We start from the raw sequence: 16,353 nt of genomic DNA on the forward strand, positions 1-16,353 counted from the left end.
TCTCACTCGTCAAATGCACAACTAAAGTTATAATCTTAAAATGCAAAAAGTTATCAACCTAATATCTCGAAAAAAGACTCTTAATTTTATGTTATACTCCTTCCGTCACAATTTATGTGATACATTTCGCTTTTTGAGAGTCAATTTGATTAAATTTTAAAATTAAATTGGATTAGATTAACTCAATATTTGAAAACTACATAAAAGTATTATAAATTGCAACTTTTCTTAGATCAATTTGGTAAAAAAAAATACATCTCAAAATATTAATTAAAATTCATGCAGTTTAAATCTCGTGAAATAAAAAGTAGTACTGGAATAGAAAAATAGCTTTATGTCCTTGATTGGACGAACTGACGGCCCTCATTCTCCTACTTGACAAGTTGTAAATGTGAACATCAAAATAAAAGCTGCTTTCAGATGCCTTTCTTTTTATCCTAAAATCAGGAAAAGGTAAGTGCAAAATGACCTTTTGTGGTCACCTGTTAAACTTATGGATCAAAAACAACAAATTGACATGGTTGGAGGACCATTTTGTTCAAATAAAAAAAAATAGGAAACAACTTATTTGTCAAAAAAAATTCCCCTCACACTCCAAAATTCCCAATGTTTAGAGTTCTTGCCTTCAATGCAACTGTGCACCCTTATGCAATTACAACCCCAAGGTAGAATTCAAACCACCCAAAAAAGATTCTTGAAAATCATGTTTTTTGTTTTTGTTATATACTGATAAAGATTGTTCTTTTATGAGTCTTGATCAAATTCTGCTTGAAAAAAACAATCTAAAAGAGGAAAAAGATTCTTGAAAATCATTTTTTATGGTTAAATACTGATAAAGATTGCTTTTTTATGAGTTTTGATTGAAATTTTTGCAGGTTGGTTGTGAAAATGTGTACAATAGCCACTAAGAATGCAGGTAGAAGAGTGGAGTCATTAGTAGTGAAGCCTCCAGCACACCCAACTTATGATTTAAAGGGTGTTATTCAACTTGCCCTTTCTGAAGATGCTGGGGATTTAGGTTTGGTTTAAAGCCCATATCTTTTTTTAATCTTATGTTGTCAATTGGGTTGTGCTTAGTTTTTATATTTAAGGAAATGTTAAGCTAATTGTGAAGTTTTTATTTAATTGAGAGTTCCTTTTATGAAGTTTGGTTATAGTCTTTTTTTGTGTTTTGTGAACTTCAAGCTTCAATCTTTTTGTGTTGCCTCAATTAATTACAGGTTATGTGTTCTGAGTAAGCATAATCTTCAGTTTTTATAGTTCTGTCCTTGATAATATGAGGTTCAACTAAAGCATGCTAATCACGGAGTTCAAATTCTTGCCTCTAAAGTAGTGATTTGAAGAGACTTTCTTTTTATATTTGCAGGCAATGGCAGATGCTGGACACCCTGCTTACATCTTGGAGACTAGGAAAACGGCTCCAGGATTACGTTTGGTGGATAAATGGGCGGTAACGATCTACTCACCAAAAACCATTCACTTGTCAGAGGCGATATCACATGTATAGTTTATTTTGGCTGACTTTCTACCTGGCTTTAACTGAAGGTATTAATCGGTGGGGGCAAGAATCACAGAATGGGATTGTTTGATATGGTGATGATAAAAGAAAATCACATATCTGCTGCTGGAGGTGTCAACAAAGCTCTAAAATCTGTCGATCAGTATTTGGAGCAAAATAATCTTCAAATGGGGGTTGAGGTTGGCCTCATATACATGCATTAAATCCTTTGATATGTTTATAGATCTTAGTTCTTACCTTTAAAATTTATTGTTTGAACATTTGATATGCTTATTTTTGGAATGTGTTATTCTTAGCTTCTGCCATGAGTTTTGGAGTAATTTTCAAGGTCTTCTTTTTTGGATTCAGGTACACAAAATGTACATGAGTTCCGCATTCTTTCTTGATAATGATTTTCTTTTGTTACTAAAAGGAAAAATCGAAAAAGTAAAAAGATAAAATTAATATTTGCTGAAACAGCTGTGCAATATTTCTTTTTTTTTCAGATTTTTTTTTCAGTGTTATCATCCACCCTAATATAACCTAACAAGTTTAAGAGGAACTGTATTTTAAATCTGCCTTTGGCTCTTTGCATAATACATGTTTGCGTTGTCTTTCATTAAGTTGGTACTTGCACCTTCTTTGGATAGTTAAAAACACTAATTATGTGGATAATTTGAGGAGAGCATCCAATCCTAATAACTTGTCCAGTCATAAATAAGTTATTAAAATGAAATAAGCTTGCTTGGGATGGTTTATGAGGAATCCTTTTAGTTGGTTAGGGACTTGATGTCAGTACAGGGATAAGTGAGATTAGAGAATCTCCAGTTCTAGAGAATGCTCAATCCGTTAAAAGACAAGTATTTAGTACTATTAGAATAAATTGGCCCGAATCAGTAGGGAATTTCTTCCAAATTGTTTGATTTATGATACCGCATGTTATTTTATTTGGCAATAGAGCTATGGTTCTTCCAGTGTGTCAACAAATATGTGGTAATTATTAGCAGAGTTTCAAACCTTTTTTCCTAACAGGTTGAGACCCGGACTCTTGCAGAAGTACGTGAGGTTCTAGAATATGCATCTCAAACAAAGACTTCATTGACTAGGATAATGCTGGACAATATGGTTATTCCATTATCTAATGGGGATGTTGAGGTATCCATGCTTACGGAGGCTGTAGATTTGATCGGTGGGAGGTATGAGACGGGGGTAACTCCTGATTTCATTTTCATGTTTGACTGCTTCACACAATTGTCAGCATATAGAAGATTAATGTGATTCAATGCCTTGACTTTTCTCATTTGTAAGATTACTCATTATTAGTCACTAGACTCGCAACACATACTAACAGTTTCCTCTTTACGATTATTGAAATTGTCAAATGTAATGACATACATATGAATTTGCTAAAGACAAGATACGAGGTACTTTTCTGTTTTTCATCAGTGTCATCAAACATGTATACTTCCCTCTGTCCCAATTTATGTGAAGGGTTCAGAGTACGAGGATTAAAACATTCAATTTTATTATGAATTCGGGTATAGATTCTTCAAATTTTCTAAAATAAAATTTATATATTTGAAAACTACGTGAAAAATACTACAAAGTCAACATAGCCAATGATTTAAAATACTTAAAAAATGTTTGAGAAAATATATCTTCTGATGACATGTTTTTGCTGTAATGATGGCAGGCTTCAGGAAATGTTACCCTTGAAACAGTCAATGCGATTGGACAAACTGGTGTTACCTACATTTCTAGGTATGCATTTAACTCATGCCATTCCAGAAGATACTTTTTGAAGAAAGTGGAAGTTAATAAAAATAGACGAGCCTTCTTGGTGTATGTTATTTGTATAGCTGGGAGATCTTTCTTCTCCTATCTTTTTAATATAATAAGAAGATGGTCAGTTTTCTTGCACAGATTAGACAAAAATATCTCAGTAGATAATCTATGTTATGTATAATAAGGCAAAATTGAGGATTCATATAGCCGAAATCAACTTGTTCGGGATTGAGACGTTTGTTTTTGGATTTCATAATGGAGAAAGTTTGATACTTGTTTCATCCAGTAATGATACTTTGATAAAAGTATCTTTCTTTTGTTATGGTACTTATAAAATACGCTTTTGAATGTTTGCAGTGGTGCCCTAACGCATTCTGTGAAAGCACTTGACATTTCCCTGAAAATCGACACTGAGCTCGCCCTTGAAGTTGGACGACGTACAAAACGAGCATGACCACCATTTATTTATACTTTGTTGTAAACTCAAAAGAGTTGTAGCAGCAGAATAGCACAAAGTGCAAATAAGAATCATCATTCTAATGCCAAAGTAACCACTGTTTAATCAGACAAAAAGATGAAAGTTTTTGGAATGTCTTGGCGGCTTTCTTCCAATGTAACTGCTTGCGTTGGTATCTCACTATAGCTTGCTTTCATATTTCATGACTTTGATACAATGAGGACACTTGATTTAAAAGCTTGGTGTATGTGAAGTTATGTAAAGTTGGGATTTTCTTTAGAGGAACAACACACAAGGCTACTGATGTATGGCAAGGGTGGTAGATGGATGTGAAAAAAAAAAAAAAAATCAGAAAGGACCTCTTGTGCACTAGCGATAAAGTTGTTTTAGTTGGTCTCCAAATATTGTTTTGCTTCTATTGAACTTTCTTCAGATCTCTGGATTGCGAACTTCTTTGAAGCAGGAGCGACGTGCAGCATCTTCTTCCCGTTGTAATGGGAGAGTCCTCCTCGAGCTCAGGCACTTCAACACTTGATAAAACAGATAGCTTTAAAGGTCTCTAGACCCGCAAACACGACATGGAGGAGAATTTTTATTTTGTGAGTCACATAACCAACATCACTTATGTGAGTCTAGTTTATTACTATTTGACAAATGGACTCATGGGTCCCACAAGCTTGTTTTTAAGTACTCCTCTGTTCACTTTTACTTGTCCACAATGGACTTTGCACGCCCCTTAAGATCTCCTAATTGGCTTTGATGACAAAATCGTTGGTCTGGGAATATTTAGTTGCTGCAAGGTCTTTGCTTTTATTATAACTAGTAAATTTCTCCGCGCAAAGATATTATGAAATTTACAAAAAAACTAGCAAGTTAATGTAACAAATTTAGATATTATTCCATCTTTACAGTGAGAAAGTAAACACTTAACAAATAACTTACACATAGCTAGGTTAATTCGTAATTTTGGTTTGTTCATAATGCTTATAAGTAATGTATGTATTATATATTTTCAATATAACTTATTTAAGTGTTACATAGTCAAAAGGTTAAAGGAGCATTAAAAATAAAAAAATAAATTAATTTAAAAGTAGATTTAAGTAAATTTCATCTTAAAACTACCAATTACACAAAATAAAAACATCAAAATTAGTATTAGTTGAGAAGATGAAATTTGTTATAAATGAAACACATTTTCTTCTATTAACAACACAAAATCATTAGTAGGGACACCTGTTCCGCTTTGCGACTCAAATTTCAAAAATTTAGTGCTGTTTAATTCAAGGAATAGAAAGCACCATTTGTTCAATTCACTAAAAACGGTTAATTAAAAATACTAACATGAACCACTTTCAAAATACACTCAAAATAAAAGGAGTACCATTTAACTTAGAAAAGTGGTAGAGCTCTCTTTCTCCTTTTTCCAGGGAAATAACTGTTAAATTCTTATTATGCCCAAGTCAGTCTTCTCTTCTTTTTTATTGCTTTTGGTTTCTTCTGTTACCGCGAAAATAAAAAGAAACATATCTTCAAGTATTATGAATGAAAATAGATAAAATTGAGAATTTTGGGGGAAAATTAGAGTGTTACATGGTACGAATTTACTTCAACCATTTGAAGGGAATCTGAACAGTTATGAGTAAACGGAGGCAAAGAGAAGAAAAAAAACTGATATAATTGAGAAGTTATATCAGTAGATATGTCTTAATTTGATAACATTAGGAAAAAAATTACTACTCAATGTAACTGAAAATTATAAGCATAAATTTATAATTTTTTCAGAATCTTAACTCAATACTATTAGAAGGAAATCATTACTCAATGTTACTTCAACTTATGGAGCATAAACCTAAAGATGATAAAATCAAAGACCATTAAGAGTTGTATAATACGATATATTACTTGGATCTTTTGCCTCACTGAGAATTTGCAAAGAGTAGCAAAGTTTGAAGTTATCGACTTGCTTTTTCACGTATCATATGTAGACAGTATACGTTTAGTGCACCCTCACTAATAATCACTATTAACAAAATGCTACGGCATACAAAAAAAATACACAACCACGCGTGCGCACACAAAGAATTGCAAGGGCCATAAGTTGATAAAAGTTGTAAAGCACATTAAATTAAATAATAGAGAAACAAAAGCCTACTTCATCCAGATGAATGGTGTACAAAATGGAATTTGGAATCGGCCTCTTAGACTATGCTTAGTCATGTTCCTCCTTTGACCGTGTAATTATTTCGTCCGTCCTTCTCTCAGTGGAAATCTTTCTTCTTCAACAGAACCCGTGGAGGAATTCCGTCTGGAAAAGTATTAAATCAATACTTTCGTAGTTAAATAATGCCTAAAGTTATTCGAAACAGTCTCAAACATGGAATACGAAAATAAAAGCATCAGAAAACAAAATTAAGGATACAAAGGGGCATGCAACTGTTACAGTCGCACCATAATTGCGCTAAAAAAAGGCAATTACATTTTTCTTAATGAGGTGAATTTAATTCTGATTTTTTTGACATATGCCATAAACTAAAAAGAGGAGAAAAACTAATAAAAGAATTGAGCAAAAAGATAAATAAGAATCCTAGCTCCTGACATTATCATCATCTTAGTCCCAACTCCCATACACATAATTTGACATTAGCATCTTTTCTTGGTTTTGGTTTCCTTACCGTGATATTACTGTTGGCTTTAGTTTAGTTGATAGCAAAATGACAAACCAACCTTGAGAGAACACATAAAACTTGAATTGAAATTGTTGAAGCAAACAAATCTAGAACTAGGGGTGGGCGTTCGGTTCTTCGGTTCGGTTTTTTCGGTTTCAGTTTTTTGAAAGTTGACACCGAACACCGAACCGAATTAGTTCGGTTCGGTTCGGTTTTTTGAAGTTCGGTTCGGTTCGGTTTCGGTTTTTTAATTCGGTTTTCTACTTGTTGGAGACTGGGATACTTGATTGATTGGTCGTAGCAGACAATACTATATACAATTGTTTCATGTTTTGAGATGTCACGAAACAGGAAAAATAAGTAGCAGATAGCAGTAGCCAAGGAAAAATAGCAGTAGCCAAGTAAGTAGCAGCAGCGAAAATCAGTAGCAGCAGCCAAGTTGGCACAAAAATCAGTAGCAGTCGTAGATACAAAAATCAGTAGCAGCAACCCACAGTGATAAGCAGTTCAACAAATACTCAAGCTGCTGAATTATTGCAATATGGTATATAATTGCTGCAGCCCAAATAGGAATTATCCTTACAACACATTTAGCTTCTTGCACTTGCTGCATACTGCATAGGTTCCATGGATTGGCTGGCTGCTGATCCATCACTAATACAAAAAACAGTAGCCATCATCTGTATTAGGTACGCTATCAGTTTCATGACTTTCATCCATCATCTATGAAAAATTAAATAGAGAAACTATAAGATAGAAGCTCTATAGCAAGTTAGCAACAGTTACCACTTTTAGACCATAAAAGTCATTAAAGTAATTATTTACAAGATAAGTTCAGTGAAAAATACCATCCATCTTACCTAAAGATGCCCTGAAAAGGGATAAAGGAAAGCAAATAGTCCCTGCACCAATTAATGAAAGAAACAGGAGATAGTCTCTGTCAATAAAATTATTATTGACTAAAAAAAAAGATTTGACAAAAAAAAATCATACTGTATTACTTTAGTTTCAACACTCTTTTCTTGCTAATAAGGCTATTAACTATTAAGTAGAACTAAAGCAAATAACAGAGGGACGTACAAATTAACCTCTTTTGGGAATTCTTTGCAGTTTTGAAGAAAAAGAAATAGAGCTCTAAAACTACAAGAACAGATGTTATCTTCTTCTTTTCTTTACAATTCTAAAGATACCCACTGATAATTTAAGAAAATTTAACACCCATAATAAAGATTTAAACTTTACTGAAAAGGAAAAGAATTTAAAACAAATCCAACCCAATACTTACAAATTCAGTGATTCTTTATCCAAAACTAGCTAGAGTTCAGTGAAAAAAGAAATTAAGGTTCAAACTTATGAAAAGGAAAGAACAATCAAACAAAGAAATTATAAGGATAAAATGAAATTACCTTGGTGTAAGGTGCTTGAGTCCTGCCGTCGTTGGAACTTGGACAGAGCAGTGTGAATCGTGTGAGGACTGTTAAGTTAGGCGTGAGGACTGAGGAGGAGAGGAGATGAGAGAAGGAGGCATTAGGGTTGAAGTTAGTGTTAGAGTTAGAGGAGAGTCAGCAGACGAGTTGGACTTAGGAATTAGGATTAATGGATAGAATTAGATAGCTGGTCAGTAATACTAAATGGATAGAATTAGATAGTTGGACTTGGTAAAGTGGTACTACTAATTTGGGTCAGTAGGATGGGCTTGAATATTTCACAAAATGGGCCTATAGAGTGGAGTGGGCTAACCATACCAGCTAAGTGATTAGTGATCTGAAGTAGGGGAAAAAAAATTATTTGTGAAATTTTCGGTTTAACCGAATACCGAAGAACCGGTGAACCGGAACCGAATACCGAACCGAACACCGAACCGAAAAAATAAAAAAACCGAAACCGAACCGAAAAACCGAAAAAACCGAAACCGAAAAACCGAACTAATTCGGTTCGGTCCGGTTTTTCGGTTTTCGGTGTTTATGCCCACCCCTATCTAGAACTCAAAAAGGAGAGACCGTTTGATGCCTAGGGTAGTAGAACATTGGACCTTTACATACAGTTTTAACTTTAAACTGATTGATCAAGTAGATGATTAGAAAGAAAAGATGAACCACAAATTAAAATTTAAACACGTTTTAAGACTCATATTTTATGTGTAATTAATTTTTATTCTGTTACCAAAGTCTCTTCCTCTTGCCTTACACTTATTATAGAAATTATGGGCATGCATTATAGGTCTTAACTCACGATTAGTGGCATGTTAAGTTATGTATAATTATTTAAGAGCTTTAAAATCCAATTAATATGAAAGAAACTTTTCAGCATTAAACAAATGATTAAAAAGAAAAATTTAGAGAAAAGCACCCCCCCCCCCCCCCCACCCACAAAAAAAAGGAGAAAAAGATAAATGGGTTTCTAGGTCATAGAGGTGCCGCATCACCTTGTCTATGCCTAACTTATATTATATATAGATATAGATTCTTAATTGAAGTTTTTACATTTTAGGATCCAATCTAGTTTAAAACATGAGCAATTTCTACATTTGTTAAAAAATTAACTTCTTTCTTGCAATCAATTAAAATAAGAAGAGAAACTTTGAGCTAGCGTTGATTCATGATCATGTAAATATCCTATAAATTTACTCAATTAAGATCATATTTAATTTAACATTCATGAAAAATAATATCTAAAGTAATTGATAATCCAATTTACTTCTGTAAAGATCAAACGACCATATATGTATGTATTTGGGAATTGAGAATTTGAGATTGATGATCTTTTAGAAAAGTCTAGGATGCCGTCAAAGTCGTTCGAAGATCTTTACTTTTTAATTTCCTTTGAGCTAAGCATCATTTTTTTTTTTTTGATAGCTAAGCATCCTAATAAGGAAAAATGTTGATTTTATTATTGTCTTTTTTATTTTATGCTTAGAAACAAATTTGTGGGACCTATGAGTCCACATGTCTAATAATAAATTAGACTCACATAAGTGATGTTGGTTATGTGACCCATAAAATAAAATTTCTCCGACATGGACATATTAATTAAGATATGGCTAATAATCAAAGATGGAATTTTAACGTACCCAATAATTTGTACTTGAAGCTCATCATTTCCATAGCTTTCTTGCTCTTCTTGAATTTTATTTGCACTAGTGACGACTCCGGAGCTGCAAAAGTGTATATTGATTAATTTTAGGGTCATTATTTCTCCAATACTCTGAGGAATCTCCTCCAGCTTATGGAGCCCAATAAGGACTAGTTGCTTAAGCATCGGAAAATTATCACTAGCTGCTTCCCACCTTTCCAGACCTTCTCGCTGAAGTCTTAGATATTTTAATCTTTGAAACACAACATCTTCATCTAGTCTCCAATCTGTTCCCCTGAATGCATAATGTGTTTTGAGAACCTCAAGATTGGGTAAATTAGCCATCACAACCATATCTTCCCATGCCAATTTAGTAGCGAATAATCTCAAGCAGTTGAGATTAGGTAGGAAAAAATCTCGGGAGAGAATCATCAGGTCAAAACCTTATGATATTGCCCCGGACGCGAGCTAATGATGATATCACTGAGCCTTAATGGCCAGGCATGATACTATATATATGACACCGAGCCTTAATGGTCGGACATGATACTATATATATGACACCGAGCCTTAATGGCCGGACATGGTACTAGATATATGTATAAAAATGTTTCTTTTTTAAAGTTAAGCATGCATGACATCCGCCTCAAGAGGCATCCATACGTATAGGTTATCTCTCTCTTATTTCATGTTATTTTTCATATCTGTATTATGTTGTTATCCATGCCTTACATACTCAGTACATTATTCGTACTGACGTCTCTTCTTGTGGACGCTGTGTTCATGCCCGCAGGTTTAGGTAGTCAGGCAAGCAGCCCAGCACAGTAGGATCTTCCCTCAGCCGTAGTCAGTGCGCTCCACTTGGTTCGGAGCCGCAGTATATTTTGGTATGATATTTTGATTTGTACATATAGGTATGATGAAGCCTCGTCCCGTCCTTCCTACAGTGTTGGTTCGCATATGCACATATATGTTGGATTACCGGATATTTTTATGTTGGGCCTTTTCTGCGTGCAGGTATTCTTTGAGTTATGTTATATGTTGTTCCAGGTAACTGTTAAGTCAAGTGGTTCACGGCCAATGGGTCGAAGCCCGTCATGCCCCTCGTTGGGGTGTGAAAAAGAGATCTTATTTTCACCTACTAAATGAATGTCATGCGGAAGACTACTAATATCATTACATTGATGTAATACTTGAATTAAAAATGGTTGGATAAGTTTTAGTAACTTACAAAGAATGGTCAATTTCTTATGAGATGCATATATGTCATGTTGTCATATCTCATGCACCTAAATCCTAATATATTATTTATTTATATCATATCTAAATGCCGAAGGAGTACGAACACAGCTTCAGCAAGTTGTACAAAAAGTTATTTGAGTTGTACAGAAAAATTGGACGAATTTCATTACACTTACAATGTTCTTAGTGTTAAGTTCTTTCTGCCTTTCTGTAGTTAAGAAACCCGGTATATACGCAGTTTTATAAAAATGTAATTACATAAAACGTGAAATATTTATATTTTAAAAATCACATTAATTTTAGTCTGTTTGGTCGAGCTTATTTTTCTCCCAAAAGTACTTATTTTTTCAATAAGTGCTTATTTTTTTTAAAAAGTGAGGTGTTTAGCTAAGCTTTTGGAAGAAAATAAGTATTTTTGGGGAGCAGTAGAAGCTAAAGAAAAAGCTTTTGCCCAAAAACACTCTTTTGAAAAGTACTTTTGAGAAAAATACACTTAAAAACACTTTTTGAAAGCTTGGCCAAACGCTAATTGCTGCTCAAAAGTATTTTTTAAATCAATTAGCCAAACACAAACTGTTTTTCGCCAAAAATACCTTTTTGAAAAGTGCTTTTGAAAAAAATACTTTTTAGAATAAGCTGATTTTAGAAGCTTGGCCAAATATGCTATAAGACTTGCAAGTATTATGAATCAAAAGACTTTTCGTATTAGAACGAACAATTAAGTTGAATCCTAAAAGATATCTGCATACTCACCATCTACTCAGTTGTACGAAGTTGTTGGTCTTATAATCATTGCAAACTTACTCATACAAAATTTTAACGCAAAAATACAAAAAAAGAAAGAAGAAGGAATTGCTTGAAGAGTTATCATGAAAACCAAATAGACACTAATTTTTTTCCCATTACTACCATATTAACATGTTCATGCTTGTATGTTGTATATCAAAGCGAAAAAGCAAAATTAATAAAGGCTTATAACTTGTTTGGCCAAACTTCTAAAATCAGCTTATTCGGAAAAGTGCTTTAAAAAAATGTATTTTTGGTTATAAAGTAGTTTGTGTTTTGCGAATTACTTTAAAAAACACTTTTGAGCAATAATTAGTGTTTGGTCGAGCTTTTAAAAGTAAGTGTATTTTCTTCAAATTGTTTTGGGAAAAAAACTATTTTTTTTACTTCTGAAAAACTGCTTTTGTTACTTCCCAGAAGTACTTATTTTCTTCCAAAAGTTTGGCCAAATACTTTACTTTTTTAAATTAAGCACTTTTTGAAAGAAAAGAAAAAACACTTTTGACCTCCCAAAAGCTTGGTCAAACATGCTATTAGTGGGAGAAACCAAAACAGCCACCCTCGGACACCTCATATTAATTAATCCACATTTGTAAGAATACCGAAAAAAGATGTAGTAATTAGTTATCAATTTGTGAAATATATTTTCTCTGAATGCATCCACTTAATTGGAAAATTAACCTTAAAAACTAATTCTCCGTGACTGGAATAAATGATAAAAGATTTATTGGGGTAGTTATGTGTTCTCCTACTTCTACAAAAACAGCGTGTTTCCTTCTATCTTGTTTTCCTGCGATCAAGCATGATAAGAAATTATTACAAAATTAATGAGAAAGTTGGTCGCCAATGATGGTTTTAGTACATGGAAATCACAACTATACAAATCGACTGAAGCAGAGAACAAATGCCTGAAATAATGTCTTTCGACAGGCTATCTTTTCAACGAATAAAATAACATATCCAACGAAAGATTACACAACACAGTTTCATACGTTGTATTAGAAGAGTGTGTTGCGAATTGTGGGGTCCAGTCCTCTATCCCATATTTTAAGAAAGGAAGATTTTTTTTCCTTTGACAAAATCACATTGGTAGCAATTGTGGAATTGGCCAACAAGTCAATTCTTTTGTTCACATAGCCGTGATGTAAGCACTTACCTCATCTTAGTCGTGATGTAAGCGCTTACCTCATCATAGAAAATTCATTCCTATAAATAAGCGGCTTATGGTTCATTTGTATTATCACCAAGATCATTTGCTATACACACCAAAATCTCAGACAATACATCTGAGTGAGAGCAAAGTGAGGTGTTCCATAGACTGTGAGAAAATAGTTTGTGAAGAAAAATAGAGTGTGAGTGATATTGTAGTAAGGTGGGAAATCAAAAGAGTGTTATTTCTTTTGTGGGTGTAGTGGTCTTAGGAGTATTTATACTCGTTACTACACAGTGTAAAATTCCTTACTATAGTGATATCAGCTACTCCTCTTGGCCGTGGTTTTTTCCCTTATTCAGAAGGGTTTCCACGTAAAATCTTGGTGTCATTATTGCTGCATTTTATTCTTGCTGATTTAACCATAACTTAGTGTTCCGCGTTTATCACTAATACCGTGAATATTATTTTGCGGGTCTATTTTATTCCCAACATTTAGTACATGGAAATCACAACTATACAAATCGACTGAAGCAGAGAACAAATGCCTGAAATAATGTCTTTCGACAGGCTATCTTTTCAACGAATAAAATAACATATCCAACGAAAGATTACACAACACAGTTTCATACGTTGTATTAGAAGAGTGTGTTGCGAAATTTTGCACTCCCATATCTTATGCACACAGTTTCGATATTCATCCTCAGTATGGATCATCACAAGGTCTGGATGTGAAACTACATAACTATATTTGATTTAGAAAGGCATGTCTCAAAGCAGGCAAGGCAATTCATATCAGAAAAGAAAGAAAAGATGACATTGTGCATCTTTCTTTTGCCTATAATCATCAGAATAAAAAAATAGCATTTGGAGATTTTGAGGCTCTGAGCAATCTTCATGGAGCCTGAATATTACACTCAAAGCTAAACTAATGTTGTACTTGCTCTCGTATATCTCTTCCTCTTTTTCTACCTAGTTTTGGGCAATCCAACAAAATACTTAATGCCAAAATTTACTTAAAATTAGTTGGCGATATCAAAACAGAATTTCAAGCTTTACACCTTTTCCTTGTAAACGATCGGTTGGCATCATCATTGTCGTTTTTTTGTCTCCTACAATTGATGATGATTTTAGGGGCTTCAATCAGAATCTTGCTGGGGATCCATGAGTTTGATGTTGCTATGGAACAACCTGAATTTAAGCTTCCTGTGAAAAGTTTCTGGTCAATTAATATTGGATTAGGACTAAGTTTTTAAAGATACACTTTGAAGTTTGAATTGGAATGAAGTACAAAGAATAGAAACTTTAAAGTGGAACAATTTCACATTACGTTTTCTAGTGTTATTATCCTAGTTGAATTTGTATAACATTGGTTAACCTCAATCCTAGTTACGTTTTTAAGTAAAAAATTATTAATTTACAATTTTATCCAACAAATATTACATGATTGAAGTAATTTTAGCTTTCGAAGGGTATAAAAGTCGTTCAATATTTAATGCTATTTTGATCAACCAATATTTATATTCATGCTTTTATAATAATATAGATTTGATAATTTTTTATTGGTTTAGTTCGTTGTTATTTTTGTTTTAATTCTTTTATATCGTTTTGGAAGAATTGTTTTTCGTTATTTTTGTTTTAATTCTTTTATATGGTTTTGGAAGAATTGTTTTCGTTTGTCTTTTTCCTTTCTCAACCATTCAATTAAATTTCTTTTAGAAATAAAAGTTTTTGATGGTCAATGCTTTAAGTTGAAAGAGGATTCACGTCTGACAAAATATCTTCCATTTTGGGATTTGATCTCGCACGTTCTTTCAATAAGTTTGCAAGGTATAACTTTTTATCTTATCAATTTTAGTTTGTTAAGCCTTATTGTTTTGTTGTTTTTTTTGTTGATTCTTCCATTCGGGTTTTATTTTCTAATTTGATAGTGTTGATCAAGATATGTTTTTTCTTAGTAAAGAATAATGGAATAGAAAGCTTCAACTGATGTCGGTTAATTTGATTGCAGAAAGAGTGAGAAATTGGTTATAATCATCTATTTCTTTTATTGTTGGATCTTACATCCTTGATAGCTAGATCACAGGTTTTGAGACTTCAGGCACAACTAATAGGTAAAGTTTTTCGTCAATTTTCTTATGTTGGTGCAATATTTGTGTTGAGGTTTGTCATAGAATTTTGGCATATTTTATCAAGCTTTTTTATTTTGGAAATATTACTTTGATAATTTTATGATTAGATAAATTTTATATTAGACCAAATTATAATTTAATTATTTTGCTAATATTCAGAATTTTGAATCAGCTAAAATTAAAACTTTTCTTACTTAACTTTCAATTAGAGGGTACTTCTATCATTTCGTGTTTCCCACTTTACAGATGTTTCTCTGTATTGTTAGACAGGTACAACCCATTTTTTACCGGTTGGAAAATCACCGATTGATTTCTCCAGCAATCTCAATGCCTCCCAATTTTTGTGTTAATATGTGCTTTGTTCTGTAGGTGTTTGTAAAAATTACTGACCGAATCAGGCTTTCCGTTAGATTTTTATTTTTCTATTACCCCCTCCATTTCAATTTATGTGAACTTTCTAGAGTACGAGGGTTAAACTTTATATTTTTGCCCGTGAATTTTGACATAAATTTTTTAAATTTGTAAAACTAAAATTTATATATTTTGAAACTACATAAAAAGTCATGATAATATGTAATTCAAATAATTTAGAAAAATGTGATCAAAGAAGCACCTGGTAAAACTCTAAATAGTAAAAGGTTCACATAAATTGAAAGAGAGAGAGTATTTGCTTCTTCTTTTTTAATTCATTTGTGTTCGACTGTATTTCTATCGGTTACTTGAGTTTTCACGTTTCAATCGCTGTTTTCTGGTGAGTTTCTTCTTCTCATCTTGTGTTTTCTATGTTTCGCCGTTGATTTTATGCTGCGCACTTTGATTTTTCGCTTGCGAGTGACTGTAGGTGTTTGGGAAATTACTCAACGAATCAGGCTTTCCATTAGATTTTTATTCTCGTTTTAAGGTTTAATTTGTTGTTTCTCTTGGTCCTTTGAATTGTATGATGACTTCTTCGGTTCTTCGATGAATTCAACTCTTCATCGAAGCATAAAAACTGCACCTTTAGCATATCAGTATCTTCCAATTGGTTCTCTCTACGTAACCACTGACTCAACATTCCGACGGTTAAAAGAGAAGGCGTTAGGCCCAGATTTTTAGGAAAACTTGGTTCCCCTGAGTTACTGGAGTTATTGGTTACAGTGACCTGATTATTACCTGATTCAACAACAATGTTAGGCGCTCACAGTTGCTCACTTCTTTGAGAGTGCTAAAACAACAGTGTTAGAGAATAGGTTCATAAACACTTGCAGTTCTCTGTTTCCAGTTACATTCACCATTCTACTCTCCTTTTCTGCATTTGGATAAACTATATGTTCTTAGCCCCAACATATATCTTATCCAACGACCCCTCTTTCTTGGTTTGCTTTGGACGGATGCAGAACTTTATCAACTTACTATTGAAATAAATGTAACAATTCTCATCGATGCTCCTTATAGCTCTTGTGCAGATCAATCGAGACTTAGCCTGATCAATACTTTCCGCTTGGAAAATGAAATTTTAAAATCACAAGACAAACAAGTTTCTCTACTTCACTTTTGAGCAGAATATATTGTAACAACTTTTGATG

The 16,353-nt window shown here is 33.1% G+C and overlaps 1 protein-coding gene, 1 long non-coding RNA gene and 1 pseudogene across 3 annotated transcripts; 2 read left to right on the forward strand and 1 right to left on the reverse strand.

Annotated features, from left to right (window-relative positions):
- The first annotated feature begins 494 nt into the window (after positions 1 to 494).
- The window catches only part of LOC132641610 (quinolinate phosphoribosyltransferase [decarboxylating] 1a-like), a 46,085-nt pseudogene continuing 30,226 nt past the window's right edge, over positions 495 to 16,353 (forward strand).
- Positions 879 to 4,430, forward strand: LOC132641613 (quinolinate phosphoribosyltransferase [decarboxylating] 2a, mitochondrial-like). Its single transcript, XM_060358654.1, has 6 exons — positions 879 to 1,018; positions 1,367 to 1,450; positions 1,546 to 1,698; positions 2,531 to 2,707; positions 3,192 to 3,259; positions 3,641 to 4,430. Exons 2-6 carry the CDS (start codon positions 1,370 to 1,372, stop codon positions 3,735 to 3,737), a joined length of 576 nt encoding a protein of 191 aa, XP_060214637.1. The 5' UTR covers positions 879 to 1,018; positions 1,367 to 1,369; the 3' UTR covers positions 3,738 to 4,430.
- LOC132642753 (uncharacterized) lies at positions 5,839 to 8,032 on the reverse strand. Of its 2 annotated transcripts, none has more exons than XR_009583324.1 (4): positions 7,813 to 8,032; positions 7,267 to 7,308; positions 6,413 to 7,129; positions 5,839 to 6,045 (listed from the first exon to the last, which is right to left on the reverse strand). It is a non-coding gene; the product is annotated as an uncharacterized LOC132642753 (long non-coding RNA). The 2 variants fall into 2 exon arrangements; XR_009583325.1 differs by having other exon boundaries at positions 6,990 to 7,129; positions 7,813 to 8,027.

The sequence above is a fragment of the Lycium barbarum genome, chromosome 5 (genome assembly GCF_019175385.1).
Source record: "Lycium barbarum isolate Lr01 chromosome 5, ASM1917538v2, whole genome shotgun sequence".
NCBI lineage: Eukaryota > Viridiplantae > Streptophyta > Magnoliopsida > Solanales > Solanaceae > Lycium > Lycium barbarum.